This window comes from Pongo abelii, chromosome 19 (assembly GCF_028885655.2).
Source record: "Pongo abelii isolate AG06213 chromosome 19, NHGRI_mPonAbe1-v2.0_pri, whole genome shotgun sequence".
NCBI classification, from domain to species: domain Eukaryota; kingdom Metazoa; phylum Chordata; class Mammalia; order Primates; family Hominidae; genus Pongo; species Pongo abelii.
In genome coordinates, this window is record NC_072004.2 from 72,135,917 (window position 1) to 72,163,847 (window position 27,931).

Genomic DNA, 27,931 nt, shown 5'->3' on the forward strand with positions numbered 1-27,931 from the left:
CGGAGTCTCGCTCTGTCACCCAGGCTGGAGTGCAGTGGCGCGGTCTCGGCTCACTGCAACCTCCGCCTCCCAGGTTCATGCCATTCTCATGCCTCAGCCTCCCGAGTAGCTGGGACTACAGGCGCTCGCCACCATGCACGGCTGTTTTTGTATTTTTAATAGAGACGGGGTTTCTCCGTGTTAGCCAGGATGGTCTCGATCTCCTGACCTCGTGATCCGCCCGCTTCGGCCTCCCGAAGTGCTGGGATTACAGGCATGAGCCACCACGCCTGACCGTAGATGAGCATTTAGTACAGTTCAGGCCAGGCACACTGGCTCACGCCTGTAACAGCACTTTGGGAGGCCAAGGAGGATGGATTGCTTGAGTCCATGAGTTCCAGACCAGCCTGGGAAATACAGCAAAACCTTATCTCCACAAAAAATACGAAAGTTAGCCTGGAGTGGTAGTACCCTCCTGTAGTCCCAGCTACTTGGGAGGCTGGAGTGGGAGGATTGTTTGAGCCCAGGAGATGGAGGCGGCAGTGAGATGTGATGGTGCTACTGTACTCTAGCCCTGGGGCGACAGAGTGAGACCCTGTCTGGAAAAAAGTACAGTTACAAAGGAATACAGATCAAAGGATATGGATACCAGGAGCCAGCAGTATGCCTTCATTGTTACTATACAGTTTATTTAAACCAGACTATGATAATACAGAGAAGAGACTGAGGTGGCAGCTGCCCAGAATCTTTGTGGATTACAGATGCAAAGTAGTTAGGAGTCCTTGGACCCACACTTCAGCTACAGACAGACAAGTCAGCTGCATAAATACAGAGAACATAAGACACAAGACATTTCACAGCTTTCTGCATTTCCATTTTAAATGTATGTATGTTACAACTTTACATATTAAGTTACTACTCCACATATTTTGTGACAATGGCTAAGGATGCAATGGCCCCATCCCCCTGACATAAGCAGACTCTGGTCTGCAACACAGAACATTTCAGCGGGATACCAAACAAGCCCTTAACACATAACATACAAAAAGATCTTTAAAAATCAGATTAATACAATGTTCTTCATGTTATATAAGGAAGAAGAAAGGGAAGTAAAAAAAAAGAGACTTTGGGGTGCTTTAAATGTATAGTATCTTGAGGCCTTAAATGTTTCATTCCCTTCCTCCAAGGGAGAAAAAAATGTTTAACTAATGGAAAAAGAAAGCAACATCCTAACGCCCTACAATGAGGAAGACCCCATCCTGACAGTACTTAGATGCTTCCATATAATAAATACAGCAGGTAGCAGAGCAAAGTCACAAATATTGGCTTGGTTTTTATTTCTATGCTTATAAAAAAAAATATGAAGCTTCTTTGTGTGGACTGAAGGGGTGTTAGCCTGTGGATGTTGGTCTTCGGTGCCTGTACCCCAGTGGCTGTTTACATTCCAGGCCCCTGCTTAATAAAGCAGGCTCCAGTGCCAGCTGTCTGTACACTTTTTCCTGGGGGAGGAGTTCTTGTCTTCACTTTACTGCAGTAGGGTTCCTGGCTCTGTTACATGCTCATGTGTTCCGGAAGAACATATGAAATATCATCCCACGGATGACGATACAGCCCCTGCTTCAGCCTCTTCTGATCAAGATAGTGTCCTAAAATGAAGCAAACACGTCTTTTTTATTAGAGCTTCATAAGCCTGGTGAGAGGAAGAGGCTAAGGAAGGGAAATCTAACACACAAAAAAAGTAGACACAAAGCAGTGGGAAGTTTAGTCCAAATCCACTGTATAGGTGGACTTTGTACAAGGGAGCTGTTGGATCTCATTCTATTTTCCTTTAAATTAAAACAAAATTTAAAGGGAAAAAATAAAATTAAATAAATAATAAAAATAGGCCAGGCACGGTGGCTCTCGCCTGTAATCCCAGCACTTTGGGAGGCCAAGGTGGGCGGATCACGAGGTTGGGAGATCGAGACCATCCTGGTTAACACGGTGAAACCCCGTCTCTACTAAAAATACAAAAAATTAGCCAGGCGTGGTGGCACGCGCCTGTAGTCCCAGCTACTTGGGAGGCTGAGGCAGGAGAATCCCTTGAACCCAGGAGGCAGAGGCTGCAGTGAGCCAAGACCGCGCCACTGCACTCCAGCCCGGTGACAAAGCAAGACTCAGTCTCAAAAAAAAAAAAAAAAAAAAAATTTTCCTGGGCTAGCAATCATTTCTAAGAACAAAGGAACAATGATAAAGATAAGGGGAAAGGTTAAAGTAAGAAAGGAAAGATTAAGAACAATGATTAAGAAGATATGACATTTCTTCTGTAGAAACTGAACCACAAAAAGAGAATTAAAAAAGAAAAAAAAAAAACCAAAAAAAAACTCAACCCCATGGGTAAGTGGTGTAGCTGAACTGTAGGGGTTTAAAAAAAAAACACTTAAAACAACAACGAATGGACTCACCAATGAAGCCCATACTCCTTCCCAGCACAAAGATGCCATTGAGGGCTCCAATGTCAATATATTCATCAGCTTCCTCCCTGCAACACACAATCAACTTGTAGTTTTAAAAGGCTCACGTGACTGCCCTCCTCCCCACAGACAGTACTACTACTGCCCAGGAATGAGAAGAAAAAGGGTGCTCTGGGTGATAGCATTACAGGCAATTTTTGTTTTCTTCTTTATACCTCTCCTTATTTTTCAAATATTCTATTATGAGTATGCATTACTTTTATAGTTTGGAGGAAACAACAAAAATCAACAAACGTAATGAAGAAGGAAACAACTGCAATGCTCACCGAGTAAAGGACCCACAGTTTCTAAGCATGTCTACAAATGCGACTCCGATGAGACCATCTACATTCAGGATAAGATTTGGCTTCTGGGAAGGCAAAAAATTCAAAGCATTTATCATTATTTCTCATTTTTTCTTCATAATTTTCCACTGTTACTACTATTACTACAAATTGTGACCATCATTTAAAAACCTTCTACCAGCCCCACTGGTTGACACTGTGTCTGACTCACTTCAATTCCCAGCATCTAGCAAAGTACCCAACACCTAGTTGACATTTAGTGCATGTCTGTTAAATTTAGTTATGAAACAAAAATAACATTTCCAGAAAACTAGGTTTGCTTTTAGCTGCATAATCAAAATGTAACCTGGCTCCTATTTCCTCCAATAAACTTGTCCAACGTAATATTAGAGAATTAGGAAGTTTTTTCTTTGTTACCTTCGAGGTGGTAATCTTCTCTACTTCCAGCGCATAATCGAGCAGAGGAGTGGCAGGGAAGTGCTGCCTGACGTAATCTTTGAGGATCTGCACTCGCATGTCTGGGTTGTTTATCTAGAAATGAACCCAACAGTACATACGAACACTCACACACTGCTGGGATGTGTTTGTTCATACTTGTGTTACAGGTGGGTAGAACTGGACATATCCCAGAGGCGATTCAGGAACCTGACCCACGTGTACAATTCCATGTGGCACCAATTGTGCTAATGCCATGAGGCTGGCTTTTGAAGTCTTCTCATATCTCAATTGGGACACAAAACAACCTTGGTAGGTTCTCACTTTTAAGTTGCAAAGAAGAAACTAAGCCCTGTGATGTTCAGGGAACTAGCCAGGTCCTATAGTGTTGAGCAGCAGAGGTCTGAAAGTTAACCACTCTCCAACTCAAGAGTCTTAGGTTCTAGCCTCCAGCCATGCCCCCACCAGCTCTGTGCCTACTCAAGCTGTGACAAAGTTCAACACTAAACAAACATGTGTTGAGTGTGGGGAGGCAAAGTATTCCCAAAATTTTAGGAAAAACTCCAGACCTGCTGTGAATGAAATTAACCACCTGTCAGTGGGGGAGGAAGATGATCTAGGGACACACTAAATCGAATACCAAAGCAACTTCTGCCCTCAGCAAAGAGATAGCTGGGTCAGTACATCCTCTAGAAAGCGGGGAGCTCAAAGAGTGAATGAGTGAGTGTGGAGTGCAAGTCTAGCATTATCTTAGAAAGAGGCTCTGTGCTGTAGATGGGAAAGGTGTTATATGCTCAGGAGCTGGGGCTGGCTGAGCAAAGTCCAGCAAGTCCTGGATGGAATGTCCCTCAGAGCCACCCACCTTCCCTGCTTGGTTCTGAGCTGGTCCTTGCTCATCAAGCAACCTCTGGGTATCACCTGAGATGGCCAAGTGTTTGGCTGCCTAGAAGGTGGTGTCCTGAATCACATGCATGACCTTCGTATTAATACTCCCCACCTAGGCCAATGGAGTGACCAAATAAATGAGGTTTCTGGAGCTACAGAGCCAAGATGCCCAGGGTAAAGGGATTTACTAAGGAGCTGTCCCCATAAGGCCCTGAGCAGCTGCCAGTGACCTTCATCTCTTGCTCTTCGGTTTCTAACCATAGCACACTGTAAGGACATAGAAATGACCGGCCCTGTGTGAGACTATATAAACTGTTTCAAATATTTACTGTCCTTTCCCACTGGTCTCTCCCAATCAGATATGCCTTGATATTATCACTCTTCCTGCCCCAGTGATGTCACAAATAACCACTTGACTTGCGGTGGCCAATGAAATGTGAGTGAAGGTGAATCATGTAAGGCTTTAAGAGCCTGCACGTGGTCCTGCCATTGCTGTTATCCTGCTGACGTGAGGCCAGCACATCCCAGACAGGGGCTGTTCCTTCGGCACAGATGGCAGAGAACAGGCACAGCAAACCCTCAGTGGATGTAGTGTGAATGAGACATAAACCTTTGCTGTGGTAAGCCACTGAGATTTTTGGAGTTGTCTGTTACTGCGGAACGAGGTATTATCTAGCCTAAGGTGACCAATATGTCCCCTCAACCTGACCTTGGTCCTTTTTCCCATAAGGTTCATTTGGGAAACCAAAGTTACCGAGTTTTCCATCTAATTTCAACTGCTATTTCCATACTGCAAGCGAACGACAGAAAAACTGTTAAGGGCAATCTGTATTAGAACATGGAAAACATAGCTGCTTTGTATTTGGCATCTGTCAACGCATCCAAAGCTTTGTATGTTGGGAGTTGAAAGCTTAAATATTCTCCCAAATAAATTAATGCCCCCACTATCACCACCCACCCAGTAGATCCATCCCACTTTTTTTTTTTTTTTTTTTGAGATGGAGTTTCACTCTTGTTGCCCAGGCTGGAGTGCAATGGCGCAATCTCGGCTCACCACAACCTCCACTTCCTGGGTTCAAGCGATTCTCCTACCTCAGCTGGGGATTACAGGCATGCACCACCACGCCTGGCTAATTTTTTTGTATTTTTAGTAGAGACGGGGTTTCTCCATGTTGGTCAGGCTGGTCTCCAACTCCCAACCTCAGGTGATCCACCTGCCTTGGCCTCCCAAAGCGCTTGGATTACAGGCATGAGCCACCGCGCCTGGCCTCCATCCCACTTTTTTAGGAGAGTAACAACTCACCGACTTCACTCGGTGACCAATGCCCATGATCAGCTTCCCTTCCTTCTTCATCTTGTTCACAAACTCCATGGGGATAATGCCACTGTCAAAGGCTTTACTGAACATCTTGGCTGCTGCATCCAAGGCACCCCCAAACCGATCCCCCTGAAGGAGAAACAAGTGCATGTTGCCTTGAGCTTTAAGAGTTTCCTTCAGCTGGGCAAACCAACCCAGTGTGTCCCGAATGGCCCTGAGCACTGGGTTTTACACTCAGGGGCTCCTTCTAGGGCCCTGCTGTGGCAAAGCAGCAAAAGGCCAAGGCCCAGTGTCCCCACTGTTCACCTCCCATGATGACAGTACTTACGATGGTGAGCAGCCCCGAGGTGAGGCTGGAGACCAGGTCTTTCCCAGCTCGCGCACAAATGATGGTGTTGTGGGCTCCAGAGACAGCTGGCCCATGATCAGCTGTCACCATCAGACACATCTCAATGAACTGGCAAGAGTACTTAGGCAACCTGGAGCGGGGGGAACAAAGGCCAGGAGATGGTCGACAAGGCCATGCTCGTACTTTCTCCCATCTCCCTAAACAAGTCATTCAAATCCAAGAACGGTAACTACCAATCCAAGTCTAATACTACCACACAACTCTAAGGCAAAACCTCCTGATTCTTTTCTTTAGACAGAGTCTCATTCTGTTGCCCAGGCTGGAGTGCAGTAGTGAGATCTTGGCTCACTGCAACCTCCACCTCCTAGGTTCAAGCAATTTGCCTGCCTCAACCTCCCAAGTAGCTGGGACTACAGGTACACACCACCACGCCAGGCTAATTTTTGTATTTTTAGTAGAGATGAGATTTTGCTATGTTGGCCAGGCTATCTCGAACTCCTGGCCTCAAGTGATCTGCCCACCTCGGCCTCCCAAAGTGCTGGGATTATATACAGGCATAAGTCACCGCGCCCGGCCCCGAATACTGTTTGTAAAATAGAGTTTGAAACCAGAGTTTTTAATCTATTCTTTGGTTAGTGATTTTCAGCATGAGTTGCCTGCACCAGGATTTGACCTATATTTGTGGTTATGCTCCATGTGCCAGACAGACAGGAGGTGAGAACCCTGTCCCTTCACAGTGTAAGAGGCCCCATGCCTCGTTCCTGTAGTATTCAACCTCCCAACTAAGAATCAGGAACAAAGTATGGAGAGGTGGGAGGCAGAAGCAGACAGAGAGAGACCTGCTCAGGTGTTATAACCCATGAACTTTTCCCAGGAAGGGTCCAAAGCAGGACCAAGACCCATCTCTCTGCAGGTGAGGGCATGACACAACCAAAGACATTGACCTGGCCTTCTGCCCAGCACCACATTAAGCCCAGGACTCTGTGAATCACATACTCACTGGCTCCCCTGCCCAGCCATCAGTCCCACAGGAGGGCTAAGATTGCAAGTTACAGAGAAAACCAATTTTTTCTAACATTCAAGCTGATGGGAGAAACAAATTTGCAAAGCGAACACAACATAAGGTACTTTCTTTTTTTTCTTTCTTTTTTTCTTTTTTTTGAGACGGAGTATTTTTGCTCTTGTTGCTCAGGCTGGAGTGCAATGGCGCGATCTTGGCTCACTGCAACCTCCACCTCCTGGGTTCAAGTGATTCTCCTGCCTCAGCCTCCTGAGTAGCTGGGATTATAGGTGCACACCACTATGCCCAGCTAATTTTTTGTATTTTTAGTAGAGATGGGGTTTCACCATGTTGGCCAGGCTGGTCATGAATTCCTGACCTCAGGTGATCCACTCACCTCAGCTTCCCAAAGTGCTGGGATGACAGGCGTGAGCCACCGCGCCTGGCCCATAAGGTACTTTCTATCTGTTCAGCAGCTCCACCAGGCCCACACTCCTTAGGCCACCACATCTTTCCAGTTCTCTCCTGCCTAACCTCTATCTTGCTGTCAAGAGATCTGCATTTGGCCGGGTGCGGTGGCTCATGTGACTGGACTTTCTGTCCTTGGAAAACTTAGGAATAGCTTATGTGTCCTTCCTCTGGACGTTCAATTGACCTGTGGCCCCAAAGATTGACCTTGGACACACTCCCCAGGCCTGTCCACTCCCACCCCTTTGTTGGGGGGAAAATCATTAACTCCGAGCTGCAGGGCCCTGTCATCTTCTGCCCTCCATGCTCACCTTTTCTGGAACCAGAGGAGGCCAAGGACCCCACCAATGCCCATCTCTTCCTTGAAGACCTCAGTGATGGGCATGCCCGCGTAGATGAGCTCCTGTCCTCGCTCATCGCAGATGCTGGTCATGAACGAGGCAGGTTTGCGGATCAAACCAAGCTCCTGGGCAGAGATGGGGCAGAGGGAAGCAGGGCCCTGGTGACCACCACAGATTTTTCCAGGACTGCCCTGCTGTGTGTACTTTCAGAACCAAAGCACCCCAGGAATGTCTTAAACTCTGGCAGCCAAGTAACAACTCTCAAAGTTTTCCCAAGAAAGAAGTGCAAAAGCCCTTTCATTAGATCATTTTGGACATAGAAAACAGGAGAACCCAGGATACCACTTGGCATCAGCACTATCAGCTCTATTTCTGTCCTTCTCTGAGCATTTGCTGGGCTAGGAAATAGCTTAAGCAGTTTATATCCATTGCTTCATTTCTGGAGGGGAACCAGAGTCTCTCTGTTGCCCAGGCTGGAGTACACTGGTGAGACCATAGCTCACTTCAGCCTCAAACTCCTAGCTAGGCTCAAGCGATCCACCCAGCTATGCCTCCCAGTAGCTGGGGCAACAAGGCACGAACCGCCACGCCTGGCTAATTTTAAAATTTTTTTGTAGAGACAGGGTCTTGCTATGCTGTCCAGGCTGGTCTTAAACTCTTGTGCTCAAGCAATTCTCCCACCTCGGCCTCCCCAAGTGCTGGGATTACAGGCGTGAGACCCAGTCCATTGCTTCTTTTTTTTTTTTTGAGACAGAGTCTTTCTCTGTCGCCCAAGCTGGAGTGCAATGGTGCGATCTTGGCTCACTGCAAGCTCCGCCTCCCGGGTTCACGCCATTCTCCTGCCTCAGCCTCCCAAGTAGCTGGGACTACAGGCACCTGCCACCATGCCCAGCTAATTTTTTTGTAATTTTAGTAGAGATGAGGTTTCACCATTTTAGCCAGGATGGTCTCAATCTCCTGACCTCATGATCCGCCTGCCTCGGCCTCCCAAAGTGCTGGGATTACAGGCGTGAGCCACTGCATCCAGCCCATTGCTTCATTTTAACCTCACAAAGGAGAAGCATTCCTTGTGTTATAGCAAAAAAAAATGAGGCTTAGAGAGGCTCAGTAACCAGCCCAAGGTCACCTGGGTAAGAAATAGTAAAATGAATCCAAAGGGAAAATCTTACATACACTTCAGATACAGCTGCCAACCATAACAATAATGTAATGGGGCAGGGCACAGTGGCTTATGCCTGTAATCCCAGCACTTTGGGAGACCGAGATGGGCGGATCACTTGAGGTCAGGAGTTCGAGACCAGCCTGGCCAACATGGTGAAACCCCGTATCTATTGAAACTACAAATATTGGCCGGGCGTGGTGGTATGCGTCCGTAACCCCAGTTACTCGGGAGGCTAAGGCAGGAGAATCGCTTGAATCTGGGAGGAGGAGGTTGCAGTAAGCAGAGATTGCACCATTGCACTCTAGCTTCAGCAACAAAAGTGAAACTCCGTCTCAAAAAAAAAAAAAAAAAAAAAAAAGGGGGACGAGATACGTGGCTACAGAAATGGGGGAGCCCTTCAATATGTCTTTTACCCAGGGGACGGGGACTGAACTCCTGAATTTCCTATTTCCAGAGTTGAGGCAAATTAGCCAATTTAGTCCAATCCTATTTCTCCAATTATCCTCTATGAATTTTTAAAATGCTTTACAGTTACATTTTTATTACAAAAACAACATGAATATGTTCTCTATCTCTCTCTCTCTCCTTTTTTTTTTTGAGACGGACTTTCACTCTTGTTGCCCAGGCTGGAGTGCAATGGCGCGATCTTGGCTCACTGCAACCTCTGCCTCCCGGGTTCAAGCAATTCTCCTGCCTCAGCCTCCCGAGTAGCTGGGATTACAGGAGCCCACCACTGCGCCTGGCTAATTTTTGTATTTTTTCAGTAGAGATGGGGTTTCACCATGTTGGCCAGCCTGGTCTCGAACTTTTGACCTCAGGTGATCCGCCCACCCTGGCCTCCCACCAAGTGCTGGGATTACAGGCATGAGCCACCGGGCCCAGCCCTTTTTTTTTTTTTTTTAAATTAGAGACAGGGTCTCACTCTGTCACCCAGGCTGGAGTGCAGCGGCACAGTCATGGCTAACTTCAGCCTTCAACTCCTGGTCTCAAGCAATCCTCCCACCTTGACCTCCAAAAGTGTCAACTTGACTGGATTGAGGGATACAAAGTATGAATCCTGGGTGTGTCTGTGTGGGTGTTGCTAAAAGAGATTAACATATGAGTCAGTGGGCTGGGGAAGGCAGATCCACCCCTAGTGTAGTGAGCATAATCTAATCAGCTTCCAGCGAATATAAAGCAGGCAGAAAAATGTGAAGAAGAGAGACCGGCCTAGCCTCCCAGCCTACATCTTTCTCCCGTGCTGGATGCTTCCTGCCCTCGAACACTGGACTCCAAGTTCTTCAGTTTTGGGACTTGGACTGGCTCTCCTTGCTCCTCAGCTTATAGACAGCCTATTGTGGTACCTTGTGATCATGTAAGTTAATACTTAATAAACTCTCCTTTATATATATACATCCTATTAGTTCTGTCCCTCTAAGAGATCCCCGACTAATACAGAAGGCCTGGTTTCCAAGAGTTCAAGGCAAATCAACGCGAAACCCACCACCATAGACCCCCAGATCTCCCTTGCTCACACTGTTAGGGACATTCAAGGCACCTACCCTGGCCCAGGAGTAGTCCATGGGCACGGTTGGGGGCGGCACCTCCTGGGCAGGTACAATGACTCCACTGGCCACGAGATCTTCGTATACAGACCTGGGAGGCAGGAAAAAAAAGACATCCACGTGGATTTTCTTATTTTGGGCTCCTGTAAGACATCCCAAGAATGCTCTATCTAACCCAAACACTGTAGGTTTCTTAGTTTACTCTTACCTGCTGAATTCTGAGAACTAAATGAAAAGAAGTTCTAGCCAAGAACCTGCCCCTCTGCTCCCTACTACCTCACGTCCCAATCTCTGGATGGCAAGGAAGGACACAGCCGGGAGTCCAGGCAGGTTTAAGAGGTAGAAATGGGAAGGGATCACAGGATATCTAATAACTCTTTATCAATCATAGGTAACACTCTCTAAACATCTTCATGTGGAGCTCTCATCTATGGCTGCCACCTCCCAGCCAAATAGGTAGGCTCAGAAACTCAACACGTTTTAACATCAGCCTAGACCTACTGCTTCCACAAACTAAATAAAACAAAAGGAAAGCCAAAGAGAAAGAGGATTTTGAACCATCCATACAGCTGCGCTAGATACCGAGAGGGACCAGGAATACGGGATGTCCCTGTGTGGGAGAGGCTGCTGTCTCAGGAGGGATTTGGAAAGGAGAGGGAGGCCGGCATCCTCCCCAAGGTCCACTTACTGGATGATCTCTCCAAGCTCATCAAAGCTCCGGGGCACAAACACTCCTGCTTCCTTCAAAGCCTGATTCTTGGCTACTGCAGTTTCAGAAGCCTGGTTGGCACAAGCTCCAGCATGGCCAAACTGGACCTGGAAAGCAAAGGAAAGTAGCTTTACCGCTAATCCCCCAAGAGTGAACATAGAATCCCCAGGGAAATGCCAGCACTGATCATAGGCTGGCACTGTGCTAAACACTTTACAAGAATCACTTCATTTAAGCCTCAAGCAAGCTCACTGAATAGGTACAATAGATGATTTCCATTTTACAGACGAGGAAACCAAAGCACAGAGAAGTTCAGGAGCTTCCTCAGGGTCACGCAGCTAATGTGCATGGAAGTCAGGATACAAAGACTGGCAGCCCAACTCCAGAATCACCTTCCTTTTTTTTTCCCTTACCTTCTTTTTTTTTTTTTTTTTTTTTAAGATGAAGTCTTGCTCTTGTCATCCAGGCTCGAGTGCAACGACGTGATTTCAGCTCACTGCAACCTCTGCCTCCTGGGTTCCAGTAGTTCTCCTGCCTCAGCCACCCAAGTAGCTAGGATTACAGGCGCCTGCCACCACGCCCAGCTAATTTTTGTATTTTTAGTAGAGATGGGGTTTCACTATGTTGGCCAGGCTGGTCTCGAACTCCTAACCTCAGGTGATGCACCAGCCTTGGCCTCCCAAAGTGCTGGGATTACAGGTGTGAGCCACCACGCCTGCCCCCCCCGCCTTTTTTTTTTTTTTTTTTTTTAAACTGACAGGGTCTCACTCTGTCACCCAGGCAGGAGTAAAGTGATGCAGACACAGTTCACTGGCACCTTCGCCTCCTTGGGCTCAGGTAATCCTCCCACCTCAACCTCCTCAATAGCTGGGACTATAGATAAGTGCCCAGGAGGCTGAGGTTGCAGTGAGCCAAGATTGTGCCACTGCACTCCAGCCAGGGTGATAAGAGCAAGACTCCGTCTCAAAAAAAAAAAAAAAAAAAAAAAAGAAGTGCTAAATGGTGGCTGTGTCTTTTCTTTCTTTTTTTTTTTTTTTCGAGACAGGGTCTCGCTCCAGTTCCCCAGGCTGGAATGCAGTGGCGCTATCTTGGCTCACTGCAGCCTCAACCTCCCGGGCTCGGGTGATTCTCCCACCTCCTCCCATGTAGCTGGGACTACAGGCGTATGCCACCACAGGCGTATGCCTGGCTAAAAGTTTTTTGTAGTTTTAGTAGAGATGGGGTTTCGCCATGTTGTCCAGGTCTCCAACTCCTGGAATCAAGCAACCCACCCACCTCAGCCTCCGAAGCTACTGGGATTACAGGCATGAGCCAGCGCGCCCAGCGTGACTGTGTCTTTAATCAAGTGATGGAGGAAATTAACTCAAAAGACATCTGATGCAAAGCCTTGTCTTAGGATGGGGTGTAGAGAATAATCATAGTACTATCTAACCTGTTTACATAACACTATGTTCAGGCACTCTTCTAAGAGTTTTACTCATTCAATCTCAGTAGGTATGATTGTTTCCTATAAAAAAGGAAATGGGAGCACAGATGGGTAAAGTGATTTATCCCAGGTCACACAGGTAGTATGTGGTAGCACTTCAACCTAGGCAATCTGGCCTCAGCCTGTGCTCTTCACCATGCAAACAGAAGAAAAAGGTGAAAAGGTTAGGAACTGCTGCTCTGTAAGCAAAGGCTGAAAGACACCTTAAAGCGTGAGTTCCCAATTCGTTCTTTGTAGGATTTAATCTGCATCGGCAGATGGGTAGGAAGAAGAGAGTCTATATTCAGAAACCCTAGGTTTAAAGAAGTTAAGTTTCTTTAACTCTGCATTTCTCAAAACTAAAAACAAAATTTCTAAAAGGGAGATGAATTATTTAAAAAACAAAACTAAAGGGCTGGGCGCAGTGGTTCACGCCTGTAATCCCAGCACTTTGGGAGGCCGAGAGGGGTGGATCATGAGGTCAGGAGATTGAGACCATCCTGGCTAATGGTGAAACCCCATCTCTACTAAAAGAATACAAAAAAATTAGTCGAGCCTGGTGGTGGGCGTCTGTAATCCCAACTACTCGGGAGGCTGAAACAGCAGAATGGCAAGCTCCGTGAGCCAAGATTGCACCACTGCACTCCAGCCTGGGCGACAGAGCGAGACTACTCCGACTCAAAAAAAAAAAAAACAAACAAAAAAAAAACAAAACCTAAAATAATTCAAGGACTCACCCCACCCATGGGGCAATGAGTGCCGCCAGATACTGAAATGCAAGGTGCTCACCCGCTTAGAAGTGTCCTGATCATGGGGGGGATGGGGAGGTGGGGTGGAAAGGTGGAGGGGCTGATAATGCAAAGCAAGCCAGGAGAAACAATGGAGGAGGGTGACTGATTTTTGGCTGTTGGGCGAGTACGGAGTTGGGGGAGAGCACTCAAGAAGAAAGAGAATTGGCTGGGCACGGTAACTCACGGCTGCAATCCCAGCACTTTGGGAGGCCGAGGCAGGTGGATCACCTGAGGTCAGGACTTCGAGACCAGCCTGGCCAACATGGTGAAACCCTGTCTCTACTAAAAATACAAAAATTAGCCAGACGTGGTGGCGTGCGCCTGTAATCCCAGCTACTTGGGAGACTGAAGTAGGAGAAATGCTTTAAACCAGGGAGGCAGAGGTTGCAGTGAGCCAAGATCATACCACTGCACTCTAGCCTAGGCGACAGAGTGAGACTCTGTCTCAAAAAAAAAAAAAAAAGGAGAATCAGGAACAGCTTCATGGAATAAGTAGACTGACAAGGCATGGAAAGGAATAGTTTCTAAGACCTATGCATGCCAGACCTTTACAATTACTTTCTCATTTAAGTCATACAACAACCTTGCGGCATCCTCATTTTACAGCTCAGGAAACAGTTACCAAGAGGCTAAATGACTTGCCCAGGTCTACCAAGATCTGATTTTAAAGATCTGATCTCGGCTCACTGCATCCTCCGCCTCCCGGGTTCAAGCAATTCTCCTGCCTCAGCCTCCCAAGTAGCTGGCATTATATGCACCTGCCACCATGTCTGGCTACACAGATCTACCAAGGTCTGATTTTAAAGCCTGTGCAAGTAGAGCTCACCCTGGAGGGATGGGCAGGATTCCGGACCTCTCCTCCCCTTTTACTTACTTGGAAAAACAAAAAACAAACAAAAAAACGCACACACACACACACACACAAACACACTTTATACAAAATGGATATTATAAGCATTTACTGAACTCTGCCCTTTCTTACAGGTAATGTATCTTAAACTCTTTCTGTATCAACATATCAAGTTCCACCTCCTTCTTTGCATGCCTGCCCCGTTTTCCATTAGTTTGTGGATATGCCATGCTGACAGTCCCCTCCTGATAAGCATGTAAGTTGTTTCCAGGCCAGGCATGGTGGCTCACGCCTGTAATCCCAGCACTTTGGGAGGACAAGGCAGGTGGATCACAAGGTCAGGAGCTCGAGACCAGCCTGACCAACATGGTAAAACTCCATCTCTACTAAAAATTAGCTGGGTGTGGTGGCATGCGCCTGCAATCCCAGCTACTCAGGAGGCTGAGGCAGGAGAATCATTTGAACCCAGGAGGCGGACGTTGCAGTGAGCTGAGATCACACCATTGCACTCCAGCCTGGGCGACAGAGTGAGACTCCATCTCAAAAAAAAAAAAAAAAAAAAAAGAAAGTTGTTTCCAGTTTTTGCTGTTATGATACTGCAGAGTATTCTTGTACACATACTTTGAAACACTTCTGCATGCATACCCATGGGGTAAATCTGCAAAAGTGGAACTACTCCTTCAAAGGAGATATGTACTTGACAACTGGACAAATATTGCCACTTTGAGGTGGGCAGGAATCTGAAGGCGAAAGGCATGCATTCTAGGCACAGAGTAACAATAGCTTACTGGTAGGAAAACTTTAGGGTTAAAGCTTAAGGATTCTCATGATTGCAGGAAGCCTTGAAGGCTTTACCTTTTTATATACGCAGCACTAAGAGAAGGCCCTACACTAACAGGGTGCTAACAACTATTGATAAACTAATTGGGTGATGAGTGGTTGTTTCCTTTTTTTTTTTTTTTTGAGATGGAGTTTCGCTCTTGTTGCTCAGGCTGGAGTGCAATGGCACGATCTCAGCTCATTGCAACCTCTACCTCCCGGGTTCAAGCAATTCTCTTGCCTCAGCCTCCTGAGTAGCTGGGGATTACAGGCATGTGCCACCGTGCCCAGCTAATTTTGAATTTTTAGTAGAGACAGGGATTCTCCATGTTGGTCAGGCTGGTCTTGAACTCCCAATCTCAGGTGATCCGCCTGCCTCGGCCTCCCAAAGTGCTGGGATTAAAGGCATGAGCCACCACGCCCGGCTTTTCCTTCAATTTCATCATCATCACGTGAGCCACCTTCAAGGTGGTAAAGGGTTCTCTAAGCCGAAGCACAGGGGCTGAAGTCTGGCGTATGATCCCCCAGCAGAAGACAGATAGCTCAGAAGCTTAGCAGACAGCAGAAGCCCAAGGAGTGTTTATATTCAACACCATCAGGTGCGCCAGGCACTTTCACATACATTTTATCATTTTAACACATCAAGAACAAACCTTTCCTTCTACCACCTCTCCCCACACAAAACATCTCACCAAGCCCCACCCAGCTGAGCCCAGGCTGTGTCCTTCTCCCTCCTTGGCCTCCCTTTCATCAGCAAAGCCCTTCTCATCCCCTAAACTACAGTTCAAACATCACCTTCCCAGGGAAGCCATCTCAGCTTCTCCAGACAGCTAGTTGCTACCTACGCCAAGCAGGGACTCAGAGCCTGACTGTGGCTTTAATCTGCTTGTAAATTGGTCTCCTCCAACTGGATATAAGCTCCCAGAGAGCAGGGCCCTGGCTGGACTTTGTAGTAACCAAGCAAGTAACAAACGTTTCTTGAAGGAACTAGCTGCTTAATAAGATGATTACATGGTTCGCCTCAAATGCCGCCTCTTGCAATCCCCACTCCCAGCCCAGAAGTGACCCATCTCAGCCATACCTCAGAGGAGAACATGGTGGCACAGGTCCCAATGCACCAGCAGACGATGGGCTTAGTGAGGCGGCCCTCCTTGATGCCCCGGCAAATCTTATATTCCTCAGTGCCCCCAATCTGCCAAGGAATGGGGAATGAGAAAAAGCCAAGTTAGTACAGCCCATCCTGACGTAAAAACTGGATAGAAAATGGAGTGACACGGGCTTTGGCCAAATAAAAGGAGTTTAGTTTCAGCCTGGATACAAGGAGGATTTCTAAAGGAACAAACAGCAGGTCTCCTAGAGGAATCTCTGGGACTCCCCCTTCTTAATCTTGAGATATAACATGATTTAGGATTAGACCTGCCTTCAGAGGTGCAAACAAGGATGGGGTTATGGGACTCCCAAATTTTTTAGTATTTAGAAAATTTTTTTAACTGTTCTATCCAAAAGTCATCACATTTTTTAAAAAGCGCTTTTTTTTTTTGGCTTTTTTTTTTTTTTTTTGAGACGGAGTCTTGATCTGTCTCCCAGGCTGGAGGGCAGTGGCGTGATCTCTGTTCACTGCAACCTCTGTCTCCTGGGTTCAAATGATTCTCCCACCTCAGCCTCCCGAGTGGCTGGGATTACAAGTGTGCACCACCATGCCTGGCTAATTTTTATATTTTTAGTAGAGATGGGGTTTCGTCATGTAGGCCACGATGGTCTAGAACTCCTGATCTCAAGTGACCCACTTGCCTCAGCCTCCCAAAGTGCTGGGAGGATTACAGGTGTGAGCCACCATACCTGGCCAAAAAAATGCACTTTTTACTCCAGCTTTCCACTGCCCACCAGGTAGAGACCATGGCCAGCCAGAGCAGAGCTTCTCTCTTATTGGCGCTAACGTTTGGGACACTAGGAGATTAAGAACTCCTTTCTCTGAAACATAAATGGCAGTACTAATAGTGACAACCTCGAGGCCCCAGCATCTAGGGGATGGGATTACCAGGGACTGTCCCTTTAAGTTACATGTAACCAAAGTGTTTTAATTTTTTGAAAACTGAGATCATGCATTACAGTTTTAAAATCGTAATTTTTTTTTTAAAGTAACTCACCTCTCCAAGAACCACAATCATTTTGACGCCGGGAGTGTCCTGATAGCGTAACACATGATCCATGAATGTGGAGCCCGGGTACCTGTTGAGAGCAGGGAGTATCAGGATACAGGATCAGGAGGAGGCCTGGGGAAGTGTGTACAGGGTTAGGAAGCACACTTGTATTGGGAACACTGGATTTTGGGGGGATGCGGATGGCCAGTAAGGGTCCAGAGATGCCCCAGCAATAATGGACAGGGGAAGGTAGCAAATGGAACAGAAGAGAAGAAAGAGGAAGGAAGGAGATGGAGCTATTTAACTTGTAAAGGAAAAGACTGGGCACAAAATAAGCCCAGAGAGGTTCGCTCAGCAGTAAGAGATGACCTAGAAAGTATGCCCTGGTGCAGTTGTTTTAAAATATATCCACAAATTCCGGCCAGGCGCAGTGGCTCACGCCTGTAATCCCAGCACTTTGGGAGGCCCAGGAGGGTGGATCACCTGAGGTCAGGAGTGCCAGACCAGCCTGGCCAACATGGTGAAACCCCGTCTCTACTAAAAATACAAAAATCAGCCAGGTGTGGTGGTGGGCGCCTGTACAGTCCTAGCTACTCAGGAGGCTGAGGCGGGAGGATCGCTTGAATTTTTTGATCGTCTCAAAAAAAAAAAACAAAAAAAAAACACCTAAGAACACACACATATCTTCTTTCTTTTTGAGATGAAGTCTTGCTCTTTCACCCAGGCTTGAGTATAGTGGTGCGATGTTGGTGCACTGCAACCTCCGCCTCCTGGGTTCAAGCAATCCTCCTGCCTCAGCCTCCAAAGTAGCTGGCACTACTGGCACATGCCACCACATCCGGCTAATTTTTTTTGGTAGAGATGGGGGTCTCTACCAAATTCGAAACTGTGTTGCCTCAGCTAGTCTCGAATTTCTGGGCTGAAACAATCCTCCTCCCTCAGCCTCCCAAAGTGCTGGGATTATAGGCATAATCCACTGTTCTTGGCCTCTTCATGTCTTTTGATATGATCATTATAAATCTAAGAAGACAATCTAAATGAGCAGCATTTCCTAGACTTACTCCCCGAGCCTTTGGTCAGGTAGTACCCAAGGACTGGGGATTCCCAGGCCACACCCCTAAAGACCTTGGTGAGAGTTCTTCCTCACCCAGGCATCCTATCGGAAATCATGTGGTAGAGCCAGGGAGACGAACAAGGTGACTCTATCTCAACAGCTTTTGGTTTCTAAGCCCGACAGCAGTAGTAATAGTAGGAATAATAAACAATAATGGCTAACATTTATTATGAACTAAGTGCCAGACGTTACTCTAAGATACAATACTGTATTCATGACCTACTGATCAGTGTTCCTGCTACCAAAAATAATGAAGATACTGTTATTAACTACAATAAAAACTCACTGAGCACCTGCTGAGGGCAGGCCCTGGCTCAGACACTTATATGTATTACACCTCATTTATTCCTCCAGTGGCCCCATGAGGTGGGGGTATTATTTACCCATTTGATGTGTAAAAATGATGGAGATCTAGGGAGGTTAAGTAACCGGCCCAGGATGGCCCCTGCCACCCACCCCCTACTAAAGAGGGAAAATGGGATTTGAACCTCTTTAGTCCAATTTCAGAACTGGCCCGCCTAACCACTGCCCTCTGCTGCCTCCCTATAGCCAATCACAACAAACCGAATTATCCCCAAAGCCCAGTTGCCTCTCCTGCACATTGTTGCCCTGTTCCGTGTTTTCCGATTTCATGCTGTCAGTCCTGAGACAAGAGCAGTGATGCCCCATTGTTTAGACTTCAGCAGCATTCCTGCGGGCCTGGAACTCAAGGGCAGCAAGCAGCCTGCAGGACACAGCATTGTCTCCTAGCCCACTGCTCTCAATGCAGGAAGCCCCTCCTTGGCTTCCCAGCTGATTACCTGTCCCCACCAATGGCCACGCCCTCATAGACACCATCCGTGGTCCGAGAGATGATATTGTTGAGCTCGTTGGACATGCCTCCGGAACGTGAGACATAGGCCACACTGCCTGGGCGGTATAGTTTGGAGGCCAGGATGTTGTCCAGCATCCCACCCGTGTTCCCAATCTTAAAGCACCCAGGCTTGATGCCTCCAACCTGTGGGGGCAGAAACCGTAATCAGGGAGGAAGGTGACTTCCAGATTCACCACAAAGAATCACAAAGCCCCTGCATTACTGCCCAGCCCCCTCTGGCCAGGCCGGGGGGAGAATGACCAAGAGAAATCACACTTGCCCATTGGGTTTCCTGCTTAGGAAAGTCTCCTCTCTCTCTCAAGAGACATTATACAGAACAAAAGAGAGCCTTATTTGTAAAACATGGCTCACTAATTCAGGTTCAGATACGTATACTTGGCCCGGCACAGTGGCTCAGGTCTGTAATCTCAGCTCTTTGGAAATAAATACTAGCTTCCATTTTTTAATACAGTAAGAAGTAAAAATAAGCCAGGTGTGGAGGAACACTTATGTAATCCTACTCAGAAGGCTGACGCAGGGAGATTGCTCGAGCTTAGGAGTTCGGGGCTGCTGAAGTGTGTTATAACTGCACCTGTGAAAAGCTACTGCACTCCAGCAACACAGCGAGACCCTGCTTCTTAAAAAAACAAACAAAAAATAATTCAAAGAATAATTTCAGCCAGGCATGGTGGCTCATGCCTGTAATCCCAACACTTTCGGAGGCTGTAGGGGGCAGATTACCTGAGTTTGGGAGTTTGAGACCAGCCTGGCTAACATGGTGAAACCCTGTCTCTACTAAAAATACAAAAATTAGCCAGGCGTGGTGGTTCACACCTATAGTCCCAGCTCCTCGGGAGGCTGAGGCAGGAGAATTGCTTGAACCAAGGAGGCAGAGGCTGCAGTGAGCCAAGATCGTGCCACTGCACTCCAGCCTAGGTAACAGGGCAAGACTCTGTCTCAAAGCAAAAAAAAAAAAAAAAAAAAAAAGGCCAAACACGGTGGCTCATGCCTGTAACTCCAGGACTTTGGGAGGCAGAGGTGGGTGGGGTGGATCACTTGAGGTCAGGACTTCGAGACCAGCCTGGCCAACATGGTGAAACCCCGCTTCCACTACAAATACAAAAATTAGCCGGGCATGGTGGCAGGCGCCTGTAGTCCCAGCTACTCGGGAGACTGAGGTAGGGGAATTGCTTGAACCCAGAAGGTGGAAATTGCAGTGAGCCAAGATCGCACCACTGCACTCTAGCATGGGCAACAGAGTGAAACTCTGTCCCCGCCCCCGCCCCCCAAAAAGAATAATTTCTTCTTATACGAAGACTTTTGGCCACCAGGCAGCTTATTCTTTGGTTTAGCAAAGACTATGCTATGGTTTTATGAAGGTAGACAAATACTAAAAACAATTACTCATTAGCTCCTTGAAACCATAAAGGTGATATGCACTAGGGAGAGAGCCCTTTAAAAAAATAACTCTGCCCAGGAGGCAGAGGTTGCAGTGAGCCAAGATCGCGCCACTGCACTCTAGCCTGGGCAACAGAGCAAGACTCCGTCTCAAAAACAACAACAACAACAAAAACTAAAAATGGGCTGGGCACGGTGGCTCATGCCTGTAATCCCAGCACTTTGGGAGGCCGAGGTGGGTGGATCACCCAACGTCAGGAGTTCGAGACCAGCCTGACCAACATGGTGAAACCTCGTCTCGACTGAAAATACAAAAATTAGCTGGACATGGTGGCGGGTGCCTGTAATCCCAGCTACTTCGGAGGCTGAGACAGGAGAATCACTTGAACCCAGAAGCAGAGGTTGCAGTGAGCCAAAATCGCGCCATTGCACTCCAGCCTACGCACTGCAGTGAGACTCTGTCTCAAAAAAAAGCTAAAAATGGACAGACTGATTTTCAACACATACTTCCTGAATCTTCTCAACCTAGGAGGGAGATAGAGGAGTCAAAAAGTAAACTTCCTAAGGGCAATGAACTTCATAAGATAGCATCGAACGTAAAAGGCTTTCCAGAGGGGAAGCTCACAGTGGCAGGTCCGATGATGGTCACTCCCTTCTGGTCCGCCTTCTTGATCAGCTTTCTCGTGAGGGCCTCAGGGATGCCTTCAGCTATGATGGCAATGGTCCGGATCTAGAGGATGACAAGAGTCCCTTCCCGTTAACTTTCTGCCTCAGAAAGGGCAACAAGACAGCACCGTTTAAGGGCCCACCTCCCATTCTGCATGTCCCCTTCCAGGGTCCAAGAACAAAGTAATGTTAACAATATGCACATCAGCCGGGCACAGTGGCTCATGCTTGTAATCCCAGCACTTTGGGAGGCCGAGGAGGGTGGATCTTCTAAGGTCAGGAGTTCGAGACCAGCCTGGCCAACATGGCGAAACCCTGTCTCTACTAAAAATACAAAAATTAGCTGGGCATGGTGGTGCATGCCTGTAATCCCAGCTACTAGGGAGGCTGAGGCAGAATTGCTTGAGCCCGGGAGGTGGAGGTTACAGTGAGCTGAGATGGCGCCACTGCACTCCAACCTGGGTGACAGAGCAAGACTCCATCTCAAAAACAAAAACAAAACAAAACGAAACAACAAAACCAATATGCATCTCATTCTTCCCACAGGACTCTGCTCCTAATCACTCTAACCATCTCCTGAAAACACAAGTGGTGGATAGCCGAAACTGATCTCCACTAGCTAACGCCGCAGTGATCCACCCAAAAGAGGCGGGTATTTCAGAAGCCCTGCTACAGTTATAGCAGCTATGTTCACTCTCACCCAAAAGCTCACATCCTCCTGTTGTCTACCTGTTCCTGTGCCTGCTCATAAAGCAGCTATCTAAGGCTTTTCTCCATGGTACCCTCCGAGTCTTGTCACCATCCCCACAGGACAGGGTCAGTGTTTAAGCGAAATGAGTTGCTTCTACACTCAGCCCAGAGACGGGGTGGGAGGGGCATGGGACAGATCCAGGAATCACTTCTCTTTGGCTCTAAACCAGGGCCAGCAAACCTTTATAAAGGGTCAAAATAGTATGGTAGGGGCCAGGTAGAGTGGCTAATGCCTGTAATCCCAGCACTTTGGGAGTTCTAAGGCAGGTGGATCCCTTGAGCCCAAGAGTTCAAGGCCAGCCTGGGCAACACAGGGAGACCCGGCAGGAGGATCAATTGAACCCAGGAGGTTGAGGCTGCAGTGAGTTGCACGATTGCATCACTGCACTCCAGCCTGGGCTACAGAGCAGTATGTCTGTCTCTTTAAAACCAAACAAAAACCCCTGGCTGTGCGCGGTGGCTCACGTCTGTAATCCCAGCAATCTGCGAGGCCAAGGTGGGCAGATCATTTGAGGTTGGGAGTTTGAGACCAGCCTGACCAACATGGAGAAAACCCATCTCTCCTAAAAATACAAAATTAGCCAGGCATAGTGGTGCATGCCTGTAATCCCAGCTACTTGGGAGGCTGAGGCAGGAGAATCACTTGAACCTGGGAGGCGGAGGCTGCGGTGAGCCGAGATCGCACCACTGCACTACAGCCTGGGCAACAAGAGCAAAACTCTGTCTCAAAAAACAAAAAACAAAAACAAACAAACAAACAAAAAACAGCCCTAAAACTAGGTGATTTGCTAGGTTTTGCCTTGGACCATAGTTTGCCAACCTCTGCCCTAGACTAAAGAAGTAGCAGCCGGACGTGGTGGCTCATGCCTGTAATCCCAGCACTTTGGGAGGCCAAGGCGGTTGGATCACCTGATGCCTGGAGTTCGAGACCAGCCTGACCAAAAAGGTAAAACCCCATCTCTATTGAAAATACAAAAATTAGCTGGGCGTGGTGGCAGGCGCCTGTAGTCCCAGCTACTCGGGAGGCTGAGACAGGAGAATTGCTTGAACCCGGGAGGTGGAGGTTGCAGTGAACTGAGATCATGCCACTGTACTCACTCTAGCTTGGGTGATGGAGAGAGGCTCCATTTCAAAAAAAAAAAAAAAGAAGTAGCTCATTTTCAGCAAATGTATTTTTTCACTTCTTTTAGATATCAAGACAATTTTATGTTCTCCAGTCATAAACTGAAATAAGCCAGTCTGGGATCAGATGATAATTTTCAACAAAATAATCAATATCCTAATTTTATTTTTTTTGAGATGGAGTCTCGTCGCTCAGGCTGGAGTACAATAGCACAACCTTGGCTCATTGCAACTTTCACCTCCCGGATTCAAGTGATTCTCCTGCCTCAGCCTCCCAAGTAGCTGGCACTATAGGTGCCCACCACCATACCTGGCTATTTTTTTTATTTTTAGTAGAGGTGGTGCCAGGCTGGTCTAGAACTCCTGACCTCAAATGGTCTACCCACCTTGGCCTCCCACAGTCCTGGGATTCCAGGTGTGAGCCACCACACCCAGCCTCAAACCTGCACCTTCTGATGTAGTAGTTCAACTTCTAGAAATTTATGCTTAGGGAATAATTAAGGTTATAGGCAAATGTTAATCTGAGATTGCCCATCACAAGATTTGCAAAAGCAAAAGTGATGCTGCCAGTAAGTGCTTACTGATGTGGGAAGAGCAACTGAAGAAAGCAGATTATATGAGTGGCATACAGTATTATTCCCTTTGTTCAAATCTAGAAAAGGGGGTAGATAAGGACATACTCTCATAGCAGCAGTCATGTTTTTCTGAAATGGGACCTCAAGTATTTATTTTCAACAAAACAATATTTATCAGTATTTTGAAACTGTTCTATAATAAATATGTAATATTTTTATCATGAAATGTTGGAGTCTCTCTAAGCCTCCTCTGGCTTAGGAAGCTGACCGATTAAAAAAAAAATTTAATTAAAATAGGCCGGGTGCAGTGGCTCACTTCTGTAATCCCAGCACTTTGGGAGGCCAAGGTGAGTGGATCACTTGAGGCCAGGAGTTCGAGACCAGTCTGGCCAACATGGTGAAACCCCATCTCTACAAAAAAAAAAACAACAACAAAAAAAGCCAGGTGTGGTGGCATGTGCCTGTAATCCCAGCTACTCAGGAGGCTGAGGCACAAGAATCACTTGAGCCTGGGAAGCGGAGGCTGTATGACAGAGGCCCTGTCTCAATAAATAAATACATACATACATACATACATACATACATACATACGATAAAGTGCTTTAATCATGATTTGTTTGTTTTTTTGTTTGTTTTTGAGACAGGATCTGGGTCTTACTCTGCTGCCCAGGCTGGAGTGCAAGGGCATGATCACAGCACACTGCAGCCTCAACCTCCTGAGCTCAAGCGAGCCTCCTACCTTAGCCTCCCTACTAGCTGGGACTAGTGAGTGCCACCATGCCTGGCTAATCCTTTTTTAAGTACAGATAAGGTCTTGCTGTGTTGTTCAAGTTGGTCTTGAACCCCTAGCCTCAAACAATCCCCCCACCTCTACCTCCCAACAAACACAAGCCATGGCATCCAGCCAATCCCAGTTTTCAAGCTAGTTATGGAAAGCACAGAGAGGATATAGTGGGGGTGGGGTGGAGCCTGAGCCACCTCATTTATTTATTTAAAATTTATTTAACATTTATTTATCTATTTATTTATTTATTTAGAAAGAGTCTCACTCTGTTGCCTAGGCTAAAGTGCAGTGGTGTGATCACAACTCACTGTAGCCTTGACCTCCCAGGCTCAAGTGATCATCCTACCTCAGCCAGCACATGCCACTATGTCCAGCTAATTTTTTAATTTTTTTGTAGGGACAGGGTCTTGCTTTGTTGGTCTCAAACTCCTGGGCTCAAGCCATCTTCTTGCCTTAACCTCCCAAAGTGCTGGAATAACAGGCATAAGCCACCATGCCCAGCGTATATTTTATTTTACTTTATTTAATTTTTTAAAGACGGGGTCTTGCTCTGCCACCCAGGCTGGAGTGCCATGGAATGATCATAGCTAACTGCAGCCTTGAACTCCTGGGTGATCAATCGATCCTCCTGCCTCAGCTTCCTGAGTAGCTGGGACTACAGGTGTGAGTCACCATGCCTGGCTTGACTAATTTTTAAACTTTTTGTAGAGAATGGGTCTTGCTTTATTGCTTAGGCTGGTCTTGAACTCTTGGCTTCAAGTAATCTTCCTGCCTCTGCCTTCCAATGTCCTAGGATTACAGGCATAAGTCACTGTCCCAGGCCTGAGCAGCCTCTTTGTAAGCCCAGATAAGCAGCCTCTGCCCAGACTGACCTGCCCTAAGTCACTATCCTGACTTCTGAAGATCACGTGTCTCCAACCATTTCCACCCAAACCACTGGCTACTCCCAGATCCCCAGCCCTTTGTCCCAGGCAGCAGTGACAGGACATCAACCAGGAGCCGTTCCTGCTTCCCCACCCTCTGCCCCCTAGAGCCCAGTGATCTACCTGTGCGTAGTTCATGGTCCCCACCCCTCACCCCCTAGAGCCCACCCAGTGATCTACCTGGGCATAGTTCATGGTCCCCACCCCGCACCCTCCAGAGCCCAGTGATCTACCTGGGCATAGTTCATGGTCCCCACCCCGCACCCTCCAGAGCCCAGTGATCTACCTGGGCATAGTTCATGGTCTCCATGGTGCTGTCATAGGCAGAGCGGAGAGAGGCAAAGTTGATGAGCACATCTACCTCTGGGTGCTTCCTCATGGCATCAGCCATGTTCTTGAAGACAGGGATCAGGATCTCCTTGTGCCCCCAGTAAAACTTCTGCTTGTGGTCCCCACTGTGAGAAAGTAAAAGAATTAGGACATCCTCAACCTGTCAGGACTGGGGAAGGGGAAGCTGAGGGGAGGAATTTCACCTAGAAGGTAGAAAAGGCATGGTCTGTGCCCCCAAAGAATTTTCATCTAAAGGACAAAGATCCCCCAGGAATACTGACTGCCTCTGTCTCTAGGATGGGCAAAGCCTTCCCCAGCAAAGGGAATGAGCTCGCTGACTCCCCAAGCCTGCCTTTTTTTTTTCTTTTGAGACAGGGTCTTGCTCTGTCACCCAGGCTGGAGTGCAGTGGCATAATTAGAGTTCACTGCAGCCTCAACCTCCAAGGCCCAGGCAATCCTCCTGCCTCACCCTCCCAAGTAGCTGGGACTACAGGTGCACACCACCACACCCAGCTAATTTTTAAATTATCTGTAGAGATGGGGGTCTCCCTATGTTGCCCAGGGCTGGTCTCAAACTCCAGGGCTCAAGCAATTCTCCCACCTCGACCTCCCAAAGTGCTAGGATTACAGGCATGAGCCACTGTGCCCAGCCCCAAGCTTTGTCTTAGCAGAGGAAGGAGATATTTCCCGCCATGGGGTAACTCACGTGAAAGGGTAGACCATGGCAGCCACTGAAGGCTCGTCTCGGGAGCAGACATAGTCAAAGTCCAGCATGCCTTGCACGGCCCGGGTCTGCATGCCCCACACAATGGCCTTGGTGTGGCGGCTGAAGAGGGTGGTGCTCTTTCCTGGTGGGCAAAGACACAGAGAGTGCACCCAGAACACATACCCCCGGGAGACCTGCAGGGGCCAGGGCTGCCTGCCAGACCCCTCCACGCCCCATGTCCACAGGGTGATGCCTCATCACAACCATAAAGGAATGTCAAGAGGACAGAATTCTGAGAACTTGGGGAGGAGGTGCCTCGATTTTTCTGGAAGAAGGTGGCAGAAAGAGCAAATCAAGCTAAGAGGGCCTGCTAGCTGGTAAGTAGCTCTGCAAAGAACAGAGAAAGAAGGGCCCCACAGTCAAAGATGCCCAGGATAATTCCTATAGGACCTGCTTCATTTCCCAGGCAAGGTGTGTCATCAGGTTATATGCAAATGAGGTCTTGACAAATTATTTTTAAAGTCATTGGAAAAAAATGTTTAGCTCTCCCAATTTTGGTGGGCTCAGGACTTATGTCCCAACAATGCTTATTACCCTGTAAATCTGGACATAAAACCAGCTCCAGTCAGGGTTTGAATCAGCATGAATTCTAGGTCAGTGTAGGTCCAATGAAGAGGTTTGTGCAGCCGGGGCTGAGGACACAGCAGCCTTATCGCTAACTGCGGTTCCGGCCAGGGCTCTGCACAAGGCAGGAGCAGCAAGCTAGTTACACAGGGCCAGTGCCCTCAACCTGCTCTCCTGTTTTTCCTGTCCTTCTCCCTTCTACCAGGTGGCTCTTTCCTGCTCAGGACAGTGCTCTTGGACAGACCCTCCAGTGGGCACTTAAGAGGTAAGGCGCAGGTCAGGTGTGGTGGCTCACGCCTGTAATCCCAGCACTTTGGGAGGCTGAGACCGGTGGATCACTTGAGCTCAAGAGTTCAAGACCAGCCTGGCCAACACCGTGAAACGCTGTCTCTAATAAAAATACAAAAATTAGCTGGGTATGGTGGCAGGCGCCTGTAATCCCAGCTACTCGGGAGGCTGAGGCAGGGAGAATCGCTTGAACCTAGGAGGCAGAGGTTGCAGTGAGCCGAGATCGTGCCACTGCACTCCAGCCCGGGTGACAGAGCGGGAATCCATCTCAAAAAAAAAAAAAAAAAATTAGCGTGGTGGCATGCGCCTGTAATCCCAGCTTCTTGAGAAACCAACACACAATCGCTTGAACCAAGGAGGCGGAGGCTGCGGCGAGCCAAGATCGCACCACTGCACTCCGGCTTGGGCCACAGAGTGAGACCCTGTCTCAAAAAAAAAAAAAAAAAAAAGGGTAAGGGAACAAAAGGAGCTGGTAGAAGTGCAGTTCTCTAGGTGGGCATAGTGGTGCATGCTTGAGTCCTAGCTACTTAGGAGACTGAGGTGGGAGGATCACTTGAGCCCAGGAATTCAAAACCAGCCACCGCAGCATAGTGAGACCCCACCTCAAAAAAACAAAAAAAACCTTCCATGATGCGATTATTACGCATTGCATGCCTGTACCAAAATATCTCATGCACCCCTACTATGTACCCACAAAAATTTTAAAAAGAAAATTTTAATGCAGCAAGTATATTAAAAAAAAAAA

At 47.6% G+C, this 27,931-nt stretch overlaps 1 protein-coding gene across 6 annotated transcripts in view; it reads right to left on the reverse strand.

Annotated features, from left to right (window-relative positions):
- Positions 1-643: 643 nt before the first annotated feature.
- ACLY (ATP citrate lyase) overlaps positions 644-27,931 on the reverse strand; it is a 52,593-nt gene continuing 25,305 nt past the window's right edge. For all 6 annotated transcript variants that reach the window (XM_024234489.3, XM_024234488.3, XM_024234492.3 and 3 more), the window contains 15 exons: positions 26,275-26,416; positions 25,525-25,693; positions 21,044-21,148; positions 18,968-19,164; positions 17,060-17,141; positions 15,994-16,104; positions 10,967-11,094; positions 10,276-10,369; positions 7,543-7,697; positions 5,743-5,893; positions 5,400-5,543; positions 3,194-3,307; positions 2,759-2,841; positions 2,424-2,500; positions 644-1,625 (listed from right to left, as the gene is read on the reverse strand). In XM_024234489.3, coding sequence (XP_024090257.1) covers positions 1,531-1,625; positions 2,424-2,500; positions 2,759-2,841; positions 3,194-3,307; positions 5,400-5,543; positions 5,743-5,893; positions 7,543-7,697; positions 10,276-10,369; positions 10,967-11,094; positions 15,994-16,104; positions 17,060-17,141; positions 18,968-19,164; positions 21,044-21,148; positions 25,525-25,693; positions 26,275-26,416 — 1,847 coding nt within the window. In that variant the 3' untranslated portion in view covers positions 644-1,530. The remainder of the gene's footprint in view (positions 1,626-2,423; positions 2,501-2,758; positions 2,842-3,193; positions 3,308-5,399; positions 5,544-5,742; positions 5,894-7,542; positions 7,698-10,275; positions 10,370-10,966; positions 11,095-15,993; positions 16,105-17,059; positions 17,142-18,967; positions 19,165-21,043; positions 21,149-25,524; positions 25,694-26,274; positions 26,417-27,931) is intronic.